The sequence below is a fragment of the Oncorhynchus masou genome, chromosome 5 (assembly GCF_036934945.1).
Source record: "Oncorhynchus masou masou isolate Uvic2021 chromosome 5, UVic_Omas_1.1, whole genome shotgun sequence".
NCBI classification, from domain to species: domain Eukaryota; kingdom Metazoa; phylum Chordata; class Actinopteri; order Salmoniformes; family Salmonidae; genus Oncorhynchus; species Oncorhynchus masou.
The window spans coordinates 35544758-35566296 of record NC_088216.1 but is presented as its reverse complement, the minus strand read 5'-3'; the positions used below and the strand labels follow the sequence as shown (position 1 = coordinate 35566296).

Below are 21539 nucleotides of genomic sequence, written 5' to 3'. Positions count from 1 at the left end.
TGTGGGAGTGAATGAGAGCAGAATCAGGTGTCTGGCAGTCAGCCATTTTCTTATCACGCTTATTCCTCATGGTATCCACTTGCATTCCATTGCTCATGAAGACACAAAGGAATACTCCGGTTGGAACTTTATTGAAGCTATATGTTAAAAACATCCTAATGATTGGTTCTGTACTTAGTTTGAAATGTTTCTTTGACCTGTAATATAACTTTTTGAAGTAATCGGGGTAATCTCTGGTTGTGAAGTGAGCTGTATCATAGTCCTGTCACTGCTTTACTCCCTGGCTACGCTGATGCTCCTCCTCCACGACAATATCCGTCTCTGCCTCCTCTTCGCCCTCCAGAATGAGCGTTTGGATATGTATACCAAACGCACTAACAAAAGAAGGTATTTGGACATAAATAACATACATTATCGAACAAAGCAAACATTTGTGGACCTGGGATTCCTGGAGTGCTTTCTGATGTAGATCAAAGTGTATATTTATCATGTCATTTCTTGTTCATGTTGACGCCAACATGGCGGCTATTGTGGCTAATTATTCTGATCGCCGTCTCAGATTACTGCATGGTTTGCTTATTCCGTAAAGTTTTTTTGAAATCAGACACAGCGGTTGCATTAAAGGAGAGGTATATCTGTAATACCATGTGTATAACTTGTATTAATATCTACATTTATGATGAGTATTTCTGTTGAATGATGTGGCTATGCAAAAATCACTGGATGTTTTTGGAACTAGTGAATGTAAAGCGCCAATGTAAAATCATATTTTGATAAATATGAACTTTATCAAACAAAACATACATGTATTGTGTAACATGAGTGTCATCTGATGACGATCATCAAAGGTTAGTGATTAATTTGATCTCCATTTGTGGTTTTTGTGACTCCTCTCTTTGGCTGGAAAAATGGCTGTGTTTTTCTGTGGCTATGTGGTGACCGAACAATAGTTTGTGGTGCTTTTGCTGTAAAGCATATTTGAAATCGGACACTGTGGTGTGATTAACAACAAGATTAGCTTTAAAATGGTATGAGATACATGTATGTTTGAGGAATTGTAATTATGAGATTTTTGATGTTTTGAAATTGGAGCCCTGCACTTTCACTGGCTGTTGTCATATCGCTCCCGTTAATCTTGTGACTCCCCATCCCGGGTCCGGGAGCGTAATCATCTCCTGACACTAATTAGCATAACGCAACGGACATAAATCTTCCTAGAAAATCTTCCTATTCATGAAAATCACAAGTGAAATATATTGGAACACAGCTTAGCCTTTTGTTAAATCACCCTGTCATCTCAGATTTTCAAAATATGCTTTACAGCCAAAGCTAGACAAGCATGTGTAGCTGAGAAATCGCCAGAAATTGCAGTCACGAACACGGCAAAATATATTATATTATATATTATACTGTTATACTCACAGACAATGTCATTATATTTTTGGAAACGTTAGAGTGTTTTCTATCCAAAGCTGTCAATTATTTGCATATTCTAGCATCTTGTCCTGACAAAATATCCCGTTTAAAACGGGAACGTTTTTTTCTCCAAAAATGAAAACACCGCCCCTAGAGTCGCAACAGGTTAATGGGATTGCAGCCATAAGAAGTTAACAAACTATAGTTTTGGCAAGTCGGTTGGGACATCTACATGCATGACAGGTCATTTTTACAATTGTTTACAGACAGATTAATTCACTTAAATCACAATTCCAGTGGGTCAGAAGTGTACATACACTAAGTTGACTGTGCCTTTAAACAGCTTGGAAAATTCCAGAAAATGATGTCATGGCGTTAGAAGCTTCTGATTGGCTAATTGACATCATTTGAGTCAATTGGAGGTGTACCTGTGGATATATTTCAAGGCCTACCTTCAAACTCAGTCCCCCTTTGCTTGACATCATGGGAAATCAAAAGTAATCAGCCAATACATATATATATTTTTTGCCCTCCACAAGTCCGTTTCATCCCTGGGAGCAATTTCCAAATGCCTGAAGATACCACGTTCATCTGTACAAACAATAGTACGCAAGTATAAACACCATGGGACCATGCAGCCGTCATACCGCTCAGTACGGAGGCGCGTTCTGTCTCCCAGAGATGAACGTATCTTGGTGGGTGTGTGAAAATTGCAAATCAATCCCCGAACAGCAGCAAAGGACCATGTGAAGATGCTGGAGGAAACAGGTACAAAAGTATCTATATCCACAGTAAAAGGAGTTCTATGTCGACATAACCTGCAAGACTGCTAAGCAAGGAAGAAGCCACTGCTCCAAAACCGCCATAAAAAAGCCAGACTACGGTTTGCAACTGCACATGGGGACAAATATCATACCGTGAAGCACGGGGGTGGCAGCATCATGTTGTGGGGGTGCTTTGCTGCAGGAGGGACTGGTGCACAAAATAGATGGCATCATGAGGGAGGTAAAAATGTGGATATATTGAAGCAACAGCTTAGTCGCAAATGGATCTTCCGAATGGACAATGACCCCAAGCATACTTCCAAAGTTGTGGCAAAATGGCTTAAGTAGTCAAGGTATTGGAGTGGCCATCACAAAGCCCTGATCTCAATCCCATGTCAGGAGGAATGGGCCAAAATTCACCCAACTTATTGTGGGAAGCTTGTGGAAGGCTACCGAAACGTTTGACCCAAGGTAAACAATTTAAAGGCAATGTTACCAAATACTAATTTGAGTGTATGTAAACTTCTGACACACTGGGAATGTGATGAAATTAAAAACAGCTGAAATAAATCACTACTATTATTCTGATATTTCCAATTCTTAAAATAAAGTGGTGATCCTAATTGACCTAAAGACAGGGAATTTTTACTAGGATTACATGTCAGGAATGGTGAAAAACTGAGTTTGTATGTAAACTTCTGACTTCAACTGTAGGTGTTCTTGAGTCCATCAACCAGCCATTGACCCCACTCCTAAAAATCACAAATGCTCTGTCTGGTGAGTCTTATGTCAGTGTGTCTTACCTGAAGCCAGTACTACCTATTCAATACAGAGGTCACAAAATTCACCCAAACCATCAAAACGAGTCATGGACTATCTGAATGAGAAATATGATGACCTAGCCACAGATGACCTCCTGGACATTGCCTCGTTGGTCGACCCTTGGCTGTCTCAGAGATGATCAATGAGGGACATGAAAACCCAAGCCCAGCACAGGGAGACGTTGCTGCTGCTTCACCACAACTGACAGGTAAAAAGAGAAAGTCACTGGGCAGTTTTTTTCAAAAATCCATATTCCACCACCACAGGTCTTACAGAAATCCAGCTGGTAGAAAAGGAACTCAGCTGCTACCTTCCGTCTCCTGACGCTGACAGTGAAATCAATCCACTGGACTGGCGGAAGATCCTCCAAAAAAAAGCTTTCCCCAAGTCAGCCACCTGTCAAAGTGCTACCTGGGCATTCCTGCGACCAGCTCCCCCCGAGAGTGTGTTTTTAGCACAGGTGACAACATAGTGACCTGCCATAGGGCAGATTTAAAGCCAGAAACCAGAGACAGACTTGTCTTTCTTGCTTGTAACTTTTAAGACAACTACCCTAACTTCAACTGTTATGTGCCATTTGGCAAACAGTTATAATGCATATTTTTTATTTATTGTTCATAACTTGTAAGGGTTTACAGTTAAATGTTATTTGTGAGTTCTACTTCTGACAATAAGAAACATTAAAGCCTTTGGTTTGTTCAGGCATTCTAGAGTCTGAAGCGGATATGCACCTTTTAAACATTATTTGATTAATATCGTGATAATTATCATTATCGAGTGAAAAATGCTTAAAAAAATCTATTTAGTGATAATTTATTTGCCATTTCGTCCAGCCCTACTTTTACATCAATTACAGCTTGCTACCTTTGAAAAGTGGGTTGACAAGGTCTTTCCTGTTGGAGCATAGCAGGGCATTTCCAAACACCAAGTCCAAGCAGCAGAGCAGGAGGTGGTATGAGTTCACCAAGTCATCGCCAATCATACGGAAATTTCCTACAATCAAAATCGGGGAGTAGATTATGTCACAAATAGGTGGGACTGAATGCATTGGGTTAAATTAAAACAGAATTTCCCACATTGGTTAAAACATGCTAAAGAAAACTGATTACATTTCCTAGCTTACCTTTAGTGTACACAAACAGGGTCCAGCAGAATTTGAATACATCGCTGACGTGACAGGGCAGGCGCCTAACATAGTGAGAGGGGAGATGGGGTTTCCATTATGGGACGTCATAGGTAGCATTTCATGCAATCGTCTGAAACATGCAATTAATATTTCAAAAGTGATGAGATCTTTGGTAAAGAGAGAGTGACAGACAGAGAGCAAGAGCCCGACTGACAGCGAGCGAGAGAGCGCCCGACTGACAGAGAGCGAGCGAGTGCCCGACTGACAGAGAGCGAGCGAGCGCCCGACTGACTGACAGAGAGCGAGCGAGCGCCCGACAGACAGACAGACTGCGAGCGAGCGCCCGACAGACAGACAGACTGCGAGCGAGCGCACGACAGACAGACTGCGAGCGAGCGCCTGACAGACAGACAGACTGCGAGCGAGCGCCCGACAGACAGACAGACAGCGAGCGAGCGCCCGACAGACAGACAGCGAGCGAGCGCCCGACAGACAGACTGCGAGCGAGCGCCCGACAGACAGACTGCGAGCGAGCGCCCGACAGACAGACAGACAGCGAGCGAGCGCCCGACAGACAGACAGCGAGCGAGCGCCCGACAGACAGACAGCGAGCGAGCGCCCGACAGACAGACAGACTGCGAGCGAGCGCCCGACAGACAGACAGACTGCGAGCGAGCGCCCGACAGACAGACAGACTGCGAGCGAGCGCCCCACAGACAGACTGCGAGCGAGCGCCCCACAGACAGACTGCGAGCGAGCGCCCCACAGACAGACTGCGAGCGAGCGCCCGACAGACAGACTGCGAGCGAGCGCCCGACAGACAGACTGCGAGCGAGCGCCCGACAGACAGACTGCGAGCGAGCGCCCGACAGACAGACTGCGAGCGAGCGCCCGACAGACAGACTGCGAGCGAGCGCCCGACAGACAGACAGCGAGCGAGCGCCCGACAGTGTGCCAAACAGGTGCTGTATAGATTACAACAATGTTTCTGACTGTTTGGAACCATGTAAACACTACTAAATAAATTTGAAGTGTACCAGAGAGTCTGTTGTACTACAGCAAACACTAAAAATAGTCGCATTCATTTGTGAATGCAATTTCCCAAAATGGAACAGTTTATTTAAGCTAATTATTTAAGGCTTTAGAACTAAAATATAGGGGGGCAGACAAACAGGGAGACAGAGGGAGAGAGAAGGACAAACTGAGGCAGAAAAAGGAAATGGGGCTAGAGAGGGAGCGAGGTGTAGGCCTATACCTGTGTTTTCTGCTTCTAGGCTGTCGTGGGGGCTCCCCTTGAGGATCCTGGAACATGTCCATGAATATGGGCTCAAACTTCCGAAAGATCACAGTTGACACTTCAAAGGTTCTCTCCAGGCGGCCCATGCGATTCCGAAATTCCTGAGATAAGTTGGACATATCCGACCATTTCTTCATCTTGTTGAAGAACTGAATCAAACTGAAACCAATGTATGAAAATAAATTACATTAACTTACGAGTGATGGAAAGAATCATAGTGCACATAAGTGCCATCAAAGTATTCTTACCCTTGACTTACTACACATTTTGTTGTGTTAAAGCCTGAATTAAAAATGGATTACATTGGAGGGGGGGGGGGGTTCTCACCCATCTAAACACAATAACCCATAATGACCCAGTGAAGACATGTTTTTAAAAATGTTTGCAAATTTATTGAAAATGAAATATAGAAATATCCCATTAACATACAGATTCAATACTGGTTAGAATCACCTTTGGCAGTGATTACAGCTGTGAGTCTTTCTAGGTAAGTCCCTAAAAAGCTTTTCACACATGGATTGTACTGTTAGGTTCTAATTTGTCAGAGTGACCAACCTCACAGACACTCGATAGATAAGCTTAACCAAGTTTAATTCTTCCCAAAGGGTCGCAACACCTGTATTCAGACAACAAACAAAAAAAATTCACACAAGCACTAATATTTAACCTTTTCTCCTAGGCTGAGTCTCCTCCTCCACCAAAACTGAACAGCAAATGCATCTCTGCTGCTAGACAGAACCTTAGTGATACCAGTTCTTCCTCACTTCATCTAACCTGACCTCTAACCCAAAGTACTCACTCCTCCCCAACTCAAGGCTGTCATGGTTATTGATACCAGACTCTCTTCTCCTCCCAGAGGATCCCTGATGGATAACAATAAAATATCCTGACAATGTAAACGTTATACATTACCCTCTCTCCCTCAGTGACATTGTTAGTTTCTAAGATCTCCACCCTTCTCCCCTTATCAAATGCCTGCCACATGTAATTGTGGGAGGTTTGGGGACCAAGCTTCTTATCACTGACCTCAGTTTTGACGTCCTGAGTATTCGAGTCAGGGACACACAGTTGCCTTCCATCACCCCCTTACCCACAGTGGGTGTGGAACCCTTTCTGCAGGCTGCATAGAGAGAGCAGGCTAGCCAATGAACTACTTCCCCCTGAAAGAAAGACAAGTCAGAAGTGTATGGAAAATGACAGTAAGTCACAGTGCTTTATGCTATACCGTATATCGGGGTAGACGGTATGATTTTTAATACAGTAAAAAAGTATGAATACACACTAATTTGGAGGGTTGGGGGTAACCCCAGCCAGAAGTGTCTGCAGGGGTGTGTGCTACACCACTACTTATGACTATTTTAACCCTTCTACAATTTCAGCAGCCCCGCAGAAATCAAATTAACATTTAAAAAATCCCCATCAATCTGTCTATTTAAGCTAGAGATATATTTTTTTGTTGCATGGGCTGTCTCAATACACCACATCCGCTGATATCACCCTTACGATTCTACGGTGAACGGTGGCAGAGCTACAGTGGTGTTTGTCAGACCATGAGAGACACCCCCCCCGGCACAAAAAAAAAGAAAGAATACGATAACCGTGCAAACGGTTTGGCCTACAAACTATTATGACCCTTATGTGGAAAGATGACACGAACAGGATGGCATTCTCGGTTTTGCTCTACTACTCCCAAAATCCCCACGGGACTCGTCTGAAGTCGGGACAGCATCTTCTGACAACTTTGGTCTGTAGCTCCCGAACAGTTGGGTCATTTCAGTGTGTTGACCACTCTGTGGGAAGGTGAGTCTCAAACACATTTTGTTCTAGGACGCCCACAAGCCTCACCTGAAGGGACCCGGGACCAGTTTTAAAAAAGTGGAGTATATATGGATCGAATCCCGGGACGCCGATGATGTGGATGTCAATTAACTTCTTATGGCTGCCATCCCGTTAACGGGATAATTATATAGCGCCACATTCAAATAATATAACTAAAAAAATATATATTCATGAAATCACAAGTGCAATATAGCAAAACACATTTAGTCTATTGTTAATCCACCTGTAGTGTCAGATTTAGAAAATATGCTTTACAGCGAAAGCAATCCAAGCATGTGTAAGTTTATCGATCGCTCGACAAAACATTATGTAAACCTAGCATCAAGTAGCTTGGTCACGAAAATCAGAAAAGCAATCAAATTCATCGTTTACCTTTGATCTTCAGATGTTTTCACTCACGAGACTCCCAGTTACACAAATGTTCCTTTTGTTCCATAAAGTTTGTTTGGCGCCTTATGTTCAGAAATCCACAGGAAAGAGTGGTCACGACAACGCAGACAAATTCCAAATAGTATCCGTAATGTCCACAGAAACATGTCAAACCTCTGGTTGTTTTTAAAATATATAATCGATAATATATCAACCGCAACTGTCTTTTTCAGTCGGAGAGGGAAAGGCAATGGATGCCCAAATTCTGTTACACATACAAAACGCTGCTGGCACCATTTTTCTAAATAAAAGCCGCAAACTATGTCTAAAAACTGTTGACACCTTGAGGAAGCGATAGGAAAAGGAATCTGGTTGATATCCCTTTAAATGGAGCAAAGGCAGGCTATGGAACATGGAGTTTTCAAAATAGAAGCCACTTCCTGGTTTGATTTTCCTCAGGGTTTCACCTGCAATATCAGTTCTGTTATACTCACAGACAATGTTTTGACAGTTTTGGAAACTTGAGTATTTTCTATCCAATACTAATAATAATATGCATATATTAACAACTGAGACTGAGGAGCAGGCCGTTTAGTTTGGGCAACTTATTCATCCAAGCTACTCAATACTGCCCCCCAGCCATGAGAGGGGAGGTATTGAGTAGCTTGGGTGAATAAGGTGCCCAGAGTAAACTGCCTGCTACTCAGGCCCAGAAGCTAAGATATGCATATTAATTTGGGTAGAAAACACTCTGAAGTTTCTAAAACTGATTGAATGATGTCTGTGAGTATAACAGAACTCATATGGCAGGCAAAAATCTGAGAAAAAAAATCCAACCAGGAAGTGGGATATCTGAGGTTAGTAGTTTTAACTCTTTTCCTATCCAAGATGGTGTAAATTTGGTCCGATTTCACTTCCTAAGGCTTCCACTAGATGTCAACAGTCTTTAAGAACCTTGTTTCAGGCTTCTACTTAAGAACCTTGTTTCAGGCTTCTACTGTGAAGGGGGAGCGAATGTGAGCTGTTTCAACCAGGTGTCTGGCAGAAGGCCATGAGCTGGTCACACGCGTGGCCGTGAGAGCGACCTGCGTTCCGTTGCATTTCTAAAGACAAAGGAATTGTCAAGTTGGAACATTATTGAAGATTTATGCTAAAAACATCCTAAAGATTGATTCTATACATCGTGTGACATGTTTCTATGAACTGTAATGGAACTTTTTGACTTTTGTCTGGACCAAGTACTCACGCCTCATGAATTTGGATTTGTGAACTAAACGCACAAACAAAAAGGAGGTATTTGGACATAAATGAGGGACTTTATCGAACAAATCAAACATTTATTGTGGAACTGGGATTCCTGGGACTGCATTCTGATGATTATCTAAGGTAAGTGAATATTTACAATGCTATTTCTGACTTCTATTGACTCCACAACATGGCGGGTATCTGTATGGCTTGTTTTTGTCTGAGCGCTGTACTCAGATTATTGCATGGAGCGCTTTCGCCGTAAAGCTTTTTTGAAATCTGACACAGAGATTGCATTAAGGAGAAGTATAGCTATAATTCCATACATAAGTTGTATCTTTTATCAATGTTTATTATGAGTATTTCGGTAAATTTATGTGGCTCTCTGCAAAATAACCGGATGTTTTGGAAGCAAAACATTACTGAACATAACGCACCAATGTAAACAGATTTTTGGATATAAATATGAACTTTATCGAATAAAACATACATGTATTGTGTAACATGAAGGCCTATGAGTGTCATCTGATGAAGATCATCAAAGGTTAGTGATTAATTTTATCTCCATTTCTGCTTTTTGTGACTCCTCTCTTTGGCTGGAAAAATGGCTGTGTTTTTCTGTGACTAGGTGCTGACCTAACAAGTTACAAGTATTATACACCATTTTAAAGAGTATGTTTGAGGAATTTTAATTATGAGATCTCTGTTTGAATTTGGCGCCCTGCACTGTCACTGGATGTTGTCATATCGATCCCGTTAATGGGATTTCAGCCGTAAGAAGTTAAGGCAGCCCACCACACCTCTCTGATTCAGAGAGTTTGGGTTATATGTGGTAAACACATTTTAGTTGAATGCGTTCAGTTGTACAACTGACTAGGTATCCCCGTTTTCCCTAATAGCATTGATGCCAAATCGAATGTTTCAAATACTTCTGCTATATAATCCTTTGATACCCTAAGGGGTCCAAAATCAAATAGAAAAATGATCCTTGGTATGACCATCTTATTTTATCTTTTTAGCTTAGTAGAACCCCCCCAATGTGCAAAACGAATATCAAAGCTGACGTGCATACCTATATAACGTAGGTAGTCGAGCAGTCATTTGAAATACGAAGAACATTTCAGCGAGACAACTCAAAAAGGGCAAATCCAGTAATGCCAAGATAATGGGATTCATCAACCCTTCTCTGTCGTGGATGATGTTGGCTTTTGCCGACTGGTTGAGCACCTCGAGCCCCGGTACACACTACCAGGTAGGTATTATTTTTCAGACGTTGCCCTACCGGAGTTACACATTATTGTTGAAAATGCACATCAATGAGTTACCTGCTATGGCCACCCCTCATAAGCCTGGTTCCTCTCGGTTTCTTCCTAGGTTTTGGCCTTTCTAGGGAGTTTTTCCTAGCCACCATGCTTCTACACCTGCATTACTTGCTGTTTGGGGTTTTAGGCTGGGTTTCTGTACAGCACTTTGAGATATCAGCTGATGTACGACGGGCTATATAAATACATTTGATTTGATTTTGATATGGGCGTCACTGCCATTAGCTTCACGACTGACATTTGGACCAGCAATGTCAGCCTCATGAGGACGTGGATTTAGTACGGAGGAAAGCCATATTGCATGCTCAAGAATGTGCTGGTTCTCATACCGCTGCTGCCATTTCAATGGCATTTGAGAACAAGTTTGAAACATGAACACACTCCTAGCTCCATTCAAACAACTGACTTGCGAAATAAGCTCATCAACTGTGTCATGACTGGCCTGTTGTTATCAGGTTACAATGGATCACAGCTCTACAGAGATCTTTCCCTCCCGCAGAAGGGGAGAGGTATAGAGGGATTGACGGGGGGGGGGTTGTTATGACCTCACGCCCATCGTAAAGTATAAGGCAGCAGCCCAACTCTTTCCTAGTCTCTAATGTGAGGGACTGGAATGTGTGCGCCTTAGGAAGAGTTTACAGCCTGGAAATACAGGTCAAATAAATGGACTTTGGGAAATTATATTTAATCAGACAAAATGGTATGGTAACAATGGTAGATGGAATATGAAAATTAATGTTGATTTTGTTATGTTATTTATAGTTAAATAAAGATGTTATGACAAACATTGTAACTTGAGTTTTCAATGTATATGTGCTGTTTACATACTTTGTTGTGTAGAGAATATCCAGCTGAAAGAGAATATTTTGGTGACGATAAGACTGATTTTAGTCATCTAAATGAGATCCTACTAAATCCTAATACCTTGAAACGAGATACGCCCCAGGGAACCCAGAGACCATGTCAAAGACGGAATTTACACGCAGACTAAGTTGACCACGCGCTGCAGCCGAGATTTACGACTTGTCGTGACCCCGAAATGCAACACGAGGTTGAAGACAAAAGAAAATCTCTGAACATTCAAGTTTATGGTGGAGTAGCTATTCTGTATAAGCGCTGTATCTAAGAAGGTGAATTCAAGAAGGACCAACTGTTTATTCTCTTCAAATCATTGGTAGTCTACACTGCCCTCCTACCCAAGCTGGGAGCGCCGACACGGCTGATTAGCCTCCTAAGAAGACTACACTCACAGAACAGGTGCAAGGAAACCGACAACCAAGAGAAAGTACATCGATTCTCCACACGATGTCTGAGACTTACACCCAGTAACGAAAGAAAAGGGCGTCAGCCAAACCTATCCCACTAAGCGGAACTCATTCCACGAAGAGATACCCAATCGAGACCTTCAACACATAAATACATCCATTATAATTCTGACCCATAAGAGCAGCAGTTCAGGGCAAGGAGTTAGGGTGAAACTAAGCATGGTTTACAAATGTATCCCAGGTGTTCTCTCGTGCACTCGCTCTTTAAATCTCCATCTTGTGCAACACGTGTCATATTGTGCTGGTCTTCTAGGGACCTGTTGCCATTGTACATTGTAAGTTCTAATCAATAGCCTAGACTGTGTGTTCGTGTATCTCATGTTATCATTTAGCTTGTTAGTAAATAAATACTCAATTTGTGTGGTACAGAACAATTTAATGAGACCCAGGATTGTGCAGATTTACAAATTGTGCAACTTTCATAACGCGGCTGGTGAAATTAATTAAGTGACTGCTTTGAAAATGATATTCGAGTTAATCAAGAATCGTCAACTCATTAAACAAACTTTTCCTGTGGTGCCCCAGGTTACGGAGTTAATGGTTAATGGATTAATTTAATTACGTAATTATAAACTTAGTTATAAACTTAGTTAACTCTTCGATAAATAGGTCATCACATTAACGATAATATGTCATAACTGCGTCTGCAGCAGACCCTGTGTCAAGGCATTGACACGCCTGCTGAACAAAAATGCCAACACAGACCATCGGGTTAACTTGGAAATGTACTCCAGTAGATGCTGTGAACAGGCGATTTGGTGGCTCTTTCTGAGAATCTACTGTGTCGCCACCATGCTCGATGCAAGGACCGCTACTTCCATGCAGTCAAGAGACAGGGTTTGCGTGAAATGTTACACGGCTGGATAAGATGGAAACGGACACAGTGACACTGCGCACCGAGGAAGAGAGGCCACGGACAGACAAAGCTGAAAACTTCACTGCTTGACAAGCATGATGAATTCCTAGTTGAGAATGAAACTGAACAGCTAAACAGCACAGCAAGTACTGGGGCGGCAGGTAGCCTCGCGGTTAGAGCGCTGGACGAGTAACCGAAAGGTTGCAATTTCGAATCCCCGAGCTGACACGGTACAAATGTTTTAAAAAAGGGTTAAATAAATAAATGCCAACAAAATGACTTTTTGGTCAGAGTGTGTGTGTCCCAAATATTTAACCCTACTTTATGCAACCTTTCAAAAAGTCATTGTCAAGTCCCTTGTCAATGCATTTAGAAACAAAAAAACTAAATCAGAACAGGCGTTAATTCAGAACAGGCGATTTACCTGTGTGTGGTGAACATTAGCAGCAACTTTGCTAGCAAGAAGGCTTGGCGCTGGGCTCTTGGTGAATAAGGCTGAGCAAGGGCCAGTGATAACTGTCAAATGGCATGGATATTGGATCACTACACACATGATGTCCACAGCCTGAGAACAAGATATATCTCAAAATAATGGCAGGATTGCCATAACATTTATTGTACACAATCAAGACCCCCTAGTGGAAGAATATGCATTTTGTTGGTTTGAGCGGGAAGGCTTGGCAGACTTTTTAACTGACTTGCGAATTGAAAAGTAGCCTAAAAATATTCACGTCACCAAATAATTGATTAAAACGGACTGTTTTTGCAATGGTCTACAGTAGTCTGAACAGCACCCTCTAGGGTAGCACCATGGTGTGCAGTGCCTTCAGAAAGTATTTATACCTCTTGACTTATTCCACATGTGTTACAGCCTGAACTAAATATTTCAATTGATATTTTTTAAATAATTTAAAAAACATTCACAAACAATACTCCATGACAGTGAAAATATGGTTAGAAATGTATAAATTTATCAAAAATGAAATACATAAATATATATACACACACATCCATGGAGGTCTAGATTTGGAGCCACACTCAAAATTAAAGTGGAAAACCACACTACAGGCTGATCCAACTTTGATGTATGATGAGGTGGTGAATGGTCTCCTGAGGGATCTCCTCCCAGACCTGGACTAAAGCATCCACCAACTCCTGGACAGTCTGTGGTGCAACTGGTGGATGGAGCGAGACATGATGTCCCAGATGTGCTCAATTGGATTCAGGTCTGGGGAACGGGCGGGCCAGTCCATAGCATCATTGCCTTCCTCTTGCAGGAACTGCTGACACACTCCAGCCACATGAGGTCTAGCATTGTCTTGCATTAGGAGGAACCCAGGGCCAACCACACCAGCATATGGTCTCACAAGGGGTCTGAGGAACTCATCTCGGTAACTAATGGCAGTCAGGCTACTTCTGGCTGTGCGGCCCCCCAAAGAAATGCCACCCCACAAAATGACTGACCCACCGCCAAACCAGTCATGCTGGAGCATGTTGCAGGCAGCAGAACATTCTCCACGTCTCTTGTTGCCCTCCTACGGCCAGATGTACTGGCCTGTCTCCTGGTAGCACCTCCATGCTCTGGACACTACGCTGACAGACACAGCAAATCTTCTTGCCATATCTCCATCCTGGATGAGCTGCACCACCTGAGCCACTTGTGTGGGTTGTAGACTCCGTCTCATGCTACCACACTAGAGTGAAAGCACAGCAAGCATTCAAAAGAGACCAAAACAGCCAGGAAGCATAGGAACTGAGAAGTGGTCTGTGGCCCCCACCTGCAGAACCACTCGTTTATTGGGGGGGGGGGGTCTTGCTAAATGCCTATAATTTCATTTGCACAACAGCATGTGAAATGTATTACATTGTGTTGTTTAAGTTTTCCCTTTATTTTTTTGAGCAGTGTATATTACAGAAACACTACAGACAGACTAACTTTTTCTGTCTTCTCTGTAGTGTTTCTGTAGTATAGTTGTTTTCACTATCCCAGCGTGCCCGTTAGACTAAATACACGAAACCGGAATTGTCCCCATTTTTTTATTTCATAGATAATAACATTGGATATTTTAATGATATATTTACCGCCGAACTGGAAATGTCCCCCGGTTTTAATTTCAGAAAACTGGTCACCTTAAGTTACAATGAGTTCATTAAAAAATCGTCCTCCATAATCTTTAACGGAACTGACCGCGACTGGTGTGTTCACAAATTAGTTGACTAGATAAGACAACCTAAAGTCTAGCATTGTGACCGATGTCGCAAATTACCAGTTCCCTGTCTTGGCAAGTGGGCTGGTTGATGGAAAAGTGTTATTTACTATGTTCAGCTAACGTTAGCTAGCTAATTGCTATATGCGCTAAACAACTAACTTTCAAAACAAACAACGTTAGTAACATTGCTAACACAACTAACGTTACCAAATATGAAGAGGGGATAATAGCTTAACATTTACGTTACGCTGAACACACGCGACAGGAGAGTTAAGACCGTCCATGTCCGGGCGCATTGTTGATCCCACAATATCTGCTCCCAACGTTAAAGAAAGTACCGCTAAGAGACTACGACTATCTAAACCTATTAACTACCTAGTTTAATAATATAGCTAGCTACTGTTAGTTAGCTGGCTAGTTTACCTCCAGTGTGTATGTATTCCAAATCGACTTGAAGTTTTGCATAGCTTCAGATGCCGTCTGTTCGTCCATATTCAGCTCCTGACAAAGCATTTCCAAGCTCTTTCGGACGGAGCTCTCGTCCGTCCGCCCGGAGTCGGAATCTGACTCGTCTCCCCGCATTTGTAAATCTAAGTTACAGTGGCAGAGAAATTAAAAAATATAGCTATCTATGTCAACAAAGCAGTCCAGAGACACCACAAACACACCACCGGTCATTGAATTCCCACAATGCACTGTGGCGCAATTGGCGCGAAAACGGATCTTTTCCGACCAATGAGTAAAGGCCCCAAAGGGCAAACAAAGGAACGTAAACAGGAATTGCGTTTCAAAATCAAAGTCTGCAGTCCAAACACAAAAAAGACACACCCTATCCCCTCAGCACTTTTATTTTTTAAATATCTTTTTACCAACAACAAATCAATACAGGAAGTACATGTGGGAACAAACTTGTATATATAAATAATGTACAAAGGATAATTGGGCTAGGGGGTATAATATCACATTACAAGGACCTTATTAAGGGACATAGATACACTTATTATTCTAACAGCTTTTTTTTGTTAGTAGAGTATTTAATTATCTTAAAATACAGGTCAATTTATGTTTGTAAGGTAAGATACTGTGTTTTGTTTGTAAATTTACATTTATGAATATGAAATTTGTCCAAAAGAATAATGAAATGAATTACATAAAAATGTTTCAGCGTATTTCTATCGGAGGTAAAGAATCCAAGCAGTACATATCTCCACAATAGTGTAAGATCTTCATTAATGTGTTCAATTATAAATCTACTGATGTCTTGCCACAGTTTTCTTACATGAATACAATGCCAAAAAAGATGCAACATGGTTTCTGGGTGGTCGTTACAAAAGGAGCAATTTGAGTTGATGTTTTCCTTAAACTTCTTCATATCGTGGTTGGCAGGATAATATTTCTGAATAATTTTAAAGGAAACTTCCTTCATTTTGTTAACAAGTAGGTATGTGTGTAGCAACATCCAAACTTTTTTCCAACAGATAATCCAGGTCCTAATCCAGGCACTTGTCATCTCCCGTCTGGATTACTGCAACTCGCTGTTGGCTGGGCTCCCTGCCTGTGCCATTAAACCCCTACAACTCATCCAGAACGCCGCAGCCCGTCTGGTGTTCAACCTTCCCAAGTTCTCTCACGTCACCCCGCTCCTCCGCTCTCTCCACTGGCTTCCAGTTGAAGCTCGCATCCGCTACAAGACCATGGTGCTTGCCTACGGAGCTGTGAGGGGAACGGCACCGCAGTACCTCCAGGCTCTGATCAGGCCCTACACCCAAACAAGGGCACTGCGTTCATCCACCTCTGGCCTGCTCGCCTCCCTACCACTGAGGAAGTACAATTCCCGCTCAGCCCAGTCAAAACTGTTCGCTGCTCTGGCCCTCCAATGGTGGAACAAACTCCCTCACGACGCCAGGACAGCGGAGTCAATCACCACCTTCCGGAGACACCTGAAACCCCACCTCTTTAAGGAATACCTAGGATAGGATAAAGTAATCCTTCTCACCCCCCCCCTTAAATGATTTAGATGCACTATTGTAAAGTGGCTGTTCCACTGGATGTCATAAGGTGAATTCACCAATTTGTAAGTCGCTCTGGATAAGAGCGTCTGCCAAATGACTTAAATGTAAATGTAAATTATCAATAAATCCATTCCAATAAGGCATGACATAAGGTATAGAGATACAACATCCTGCTGAAACAATGTTCGTATCACTCTGTTGTTGAATGGATGAAAAGATAAACAAATCTTTCCTACTGACGAGTCAACAGGGTCAATGGAAGGTAGGCTCTGAGGGTCAGGTCTTGACACATTCCTGAATAATAAAGCAACACCTGAGGGAATGGCATCTAAAACAATTGTAAAATCTTTAGGCGTTACAGGGACCTTGTAAAGTGAAAATAATTCCTTATAACTGAGTAAAAGACCCTCTGCATTTACCAGTTGGCTCACCAATAGGATATTATTTCGGAACCAATATTCTAAAAACAAAGAAGTATTTTTATACAATATACAGTGTATCCTGATTATTCCATATATAATATCTGTGTGGAGAAAAATAATGCTAAAAATTAAGGACCATGACAAGAAACCCTGCCGATGAAAAGCAGAAAGTTTCACTGGAACTTTGTCAATACTGTAATTGCAAACGAACATGAAGTTAAGGCCATCAAAAGTAGAGAAGACATAATGAGGAATAAAATTCCATATAGAAGTGGGTCTTCTTAGGAATTGCTTTATCCAATTGATCTTAAAAGTATTATTTAAGGTAGTAAAGTCCAGAAAATTCAGCCCACCATTCTTATAAGTGTTCATTACAACAGTTTTCCTAATGTAATGGGTACGGTTTCTGCCACGAAAAGTTCAAAAGCATCTGGTCTATCTCCTTGATAATTTTACTGTCAAGATATAAAGATAGAGCGCCATATTTTAGTCTAGAGATACCTTCAAATCAAATCCAATTTTATTTGTCACATACACATGGTTAGCAGATGTTAATGCGAGTGTAGCGAAATGCTTGTGCTTCTAGTTCCGACAATGCAGTAATACCAACAAGTAATCTAGCTAACAATTCCAAAACTACTACCTTATAGACTCAAGTGTAAGGGGATAAAGAATATGTACATAAGGATATATGAATGAGTGATGGTACAGAGCAGCATAGGCAAGATACAGAAGATCGTATCGAGTACAGTATATACATATGAGATGAGTATGTAAACAAAGTGGCATAGTGAAAGTGGCTAGTGATACATGTATTACATAAAGATGCAGTAGATGATATAAAGTACAGTATATACATATACATATGAGATGAATAATGTAGGGTATGTAAACATTATATTAGGTAGCATTGTTTAAAGTGGCTAGTGATATATTTTACATAATTTCCCATCAATTCCCATGATTAAAGTGGCTGGAGTTGAGTCAGTGTTAATGTCAGTGAACAGGCAGTGGCTCGGGTGGTTGTTGTCTTTGATGATCTTTATGGCCTTCCTGTGACATCGGGTGGTGTGGGTGTCCTGGAGGGCAGGTAGTTTGCCCCCGGTGATGCGTTGTGCAGACCTCACTACCCTCTGGAGAGCCTTACGGTTGTGGGCGGAGCAGTTGCCGTACCAGGCGGTGATACAGCCCGACAGGATGCTCTCGATTGTGCATCTGTAGAAGTTTGTGAGTGCTTTTTGTGACAAGCCAAATTTCTTCAGCCTCCTGAGGTTGAAGAGGCGCTGCTGCGCCTTCTTCACGATGCTGTCTGTGTGGGTGGACCAATTCAGTTTGTCTGTGATGTGTATGCCGAGGAACTTAAAACTTAACTTAAAACTTACTACCCTCCCACTTACTACCCTCTCCACTACTGTTCCATCTATGTGGATAGGGGGGTGTTCTCCTTAGTTTTGTTGACGTTGAGTGTGAGATTGTTTTCCTGACACCACACTCCGAGGGCCCTCACCTCCTCCCTGTAGGCCGTCTCGTCGTTGTTGGTAATCAAGCCTACTACTGTTGTGTCGTCCGCAAACTTGATGATTGAGTTGGAGGCGTGCGTGGCCACACAGTCGTGGGTGAACAGGGAGTACAGGAGAGGGCTCAGAACGCACCCTTGTGGGGCCCCAGTGTTGAGGATCAGCGGGGTGGAGATGTTGTTGCCTACCCTCACCACCTGGGGGCGGCCCGTCAGGAAGTCCAGTACCCAGTTGCACATGGCGGGGTCGAGACCCAGGGTCTCAAGCTTGATGACGAGCTTGGAGGGCACTATGGTGTTAAATGCCGAGCTGTAGTCGATGAACAGCATTCTCACATAGGTATTCCTCTTGTCCAGATGGGTTAGGGCAGTGTGCAGTGTGGTTGAGATTGCATCGTCTGTGGACCTATTTGGGCGGTAAGCAAATTGGAGTTGGTCTAGGGTGTCAGGTAGGGTGGAGGTGATATGGTCCTTGACTAGTCTCTCAAAGCACTTCATGATGACGGAAGTGAGTGCTACGGGGCGGTAGTCGAAAGCTAAGGTAACTGAGCTAAACATGGGAACAGGAACAATGGTGGCCCTCTTGAAGCATGTGGGAACAACAGACTGGGATAGGGATTGATTGAATATGTCCGTAAACACACCAGCCAGCTGGTCTGCGCATGCTCTGAGGGCGCGGCTGGGGATGCCGTCTGGGCCTGCAGCCTTGCGAGGGTTAACAAGTTGAAATGTTTTCCTCACGTCGGCTGCAGTGAAGGAGAGTCCGCATGTTTTGGTTGCGGGCCGTGTCATGGCACTGTATTGTCCTCAAAGCGGGCAAATAAGTTATTTAGTCTGCCTGAGAGCAAGACATCCTGGTCCGTGACGGGGCTGGTTTTCTTTTTGTAATCCGTGATTGACTGTAGACCTTGCCACATACCTCGTGTCTGAGCCGTTGAATTGAGATTCTACTTTGTCTCTATACTGACGCTTAGCTTGTTTGATTGCCTTGCGGAGGGAATAGCTACAATGTTTGTATTCGGTCATGTTTCCGGTCACCTTGCCGTGATTAAAAGCAGTCGTTCGCGCTTTCAGTTTCACGCGAATGCTGCCATCAATCCATGGTTTCTGGTTTGGGAATGTTTTAATCGTTGCTATGGGAACGACATCTTCAACGCACTTTCTAATGAACTTGCTCACCGAATCAGCGTATTCGTCAATGTTGTTGTTTGATGCAATACGAAACATATCCCAGTCCACGTGATGGAAGCAGTCTTGGAGTGTGGAATCAGATTGGTCGGACCAGCGTTGAACAGACCTCAGCGCGGGAGCTTCTTGTTTTAGTTTCTGTCTGTAGGCAGGGATCAACAAAATGGAGTCGTGGTCAGCTTTTCCGAAAGGAGAGCGGGGCAGGGCCTTATATGCGTCGCAGAAGTTAGAATAGCAATGATCCAAGGTTTTTCCAGCACTGGTTGCGCAATCGATATGCTGATACAATTTAGGCAGTCTTGTTTTCAGATTAGCCTTGTTAAAATCCCCAGCTACAATGAATGCAGCCTCAGAATATATGGATTCCAGTTTGCAAAGAGTCAAGTAAAGTTCGTTCAGAGCTATCGATGTGTCTGCTTGGGGGGAAATATATACGACTGTGATTATAATCAAAGAGAATTCCCTTGGTAGATAATGTGGTCGACATTTGATTGTGAGGAATTCTAAATCAGGTGAACAGAAGGACTTGAGTTCCTGTATGTTGTTGTGACGACACCACGTCTCGTTAACCATGAAGCATACGCCCCAACCCCTCTTCTTACCAGAAAGATGTTTGTTTCTGTCGGCGCGATGCGTGGAGAAACCAGCTGGCTGCACCGCCTCCGATAGCGTCTCTCCAGTGAGCCATGTTTCCGTGAAGCAAAGAACGTTACAGTCTCTAAGTTCCCTCTGGAATGCTACCCTTGCTCGGATTTCATCAACCTTGTTGTCAAGAGACTGGACATTGGCGAGTAGAATGCTAGGGAGTGGCGCGCGATGTGCCCGTCTCCGGAGCCTGACCAGAAGACCGCTTCGTTTCCCCCTTTTACGAAGTTGTTTTTTTGGGTCGCCGGCTGGGATCCATTCCGTTGTCCTGGGTGGAAGGCAGAACACAGGATCCAATTCGCGAAAGTCATATTCTTGGTCGTACTGATGGTGAGTTGACGCTGCTCTTATATTCAGTAGTTCTTCTTGACTGTATGTTATGAAACCTAAGATGACCTGGGGTACCAATGTAAGAAAAAACACGTAAAAAAAACTGCATAGTTTCCTAGGAACGCGAAGCGAGGCGACCATCTCTTCAGCCTTGGTTATTAGGACTCTTACAGATAAGTCCCTCTGTAGCCATTGATTTTGCTTCTTCTTGGGGTTTTTAATAAGAGGGTTAAACTTGAGTAAGCCTCTAGACTTCTGATCCTTTGTAATGGTTATGCCTAAATATGTAAGTTCTTCTTTTACTGGAATGCCATAATATGAATGTGTCACACAATCTTTGACAGTCATGAGTTCACATGTATTAATGTTAAGATATAGACCAGATGCTTTGGAAAAGGATTGTATCACATTGATTGATATGGGAATTTGGTTAGCATCTTCCAGAAAAAGTCTAGTATCGTCAGCCAGCTGGCTTATAATAATTCCTTTACCAGCTATGGAAATACCTTGTACAGGTCTATTATTTAAATTATTTGTAAGAAGTTGGGTGATTAATAAAAAACAGGTACGGAGAGATAGGACAACCTTGCCTAAATCCTCTCTTTAACGCAAATCTAGGTGAGGTGCTATATTTCAATTTGATAGAGCTGTTACCATTTGTATAGAGAGTCTTAATAGCCTTACAGAAAAAAATCCCCAAAGCCAAGTCTTTCAAGGGAGTGGAAGAGGAACTGGTGCTCTACTGTGTCAAATGCTTTATAAAAATCTAAAAATAATATGAAGCTATCCTCGGTTATTAGGTCTGAGTAGTCAAGTATGTCTAATACTAGTCTGA

General features: G+C 42.7%; 1 protein-coding gene across 2 annotated transcripts in view; it reads right to left on the bottom strand.

Moving 5' to 3' along the window:
- rbl1 (retinoblastoma-like 1 (p107)) overlaps positions 1 to 15296 on the bottom strand; it is a 46357-nt gene extending 31061 nt beyond the window's left edge. For both annotated transcript variants that reach the window (XM_064965457.1, XM_064965458.1), the window contains exons 1-5: positions 15015 to 15296; positions 6452 to 6585; positions 5384 to 5584; positions 4126 to 4190; positions 3867 to 3995 (exon numbers count right to left, since the gene is read on the bottom strand). In XM_064965457.1, the coding sequence (XP_064821529.1) occupies positions 3867 to 3995; positions 4126 to 4190; positions 5384 to 5584; positions 6452 to 6585; positions 15015 to 15173 (688 nt within the window). In that variant the 5' untranslated portion in view covers positions 15174 to 15296. The remainder of the gene's footprint in view (positions 1 to 3866; positions 3996 to 4125; positions 4191 to 5383; positions 5585 to 6451; positions 6586 to 15014) is intronic.
- Between the last annotated feature and the right edge of the window lie 6243 nt (positions 15297 to 21539).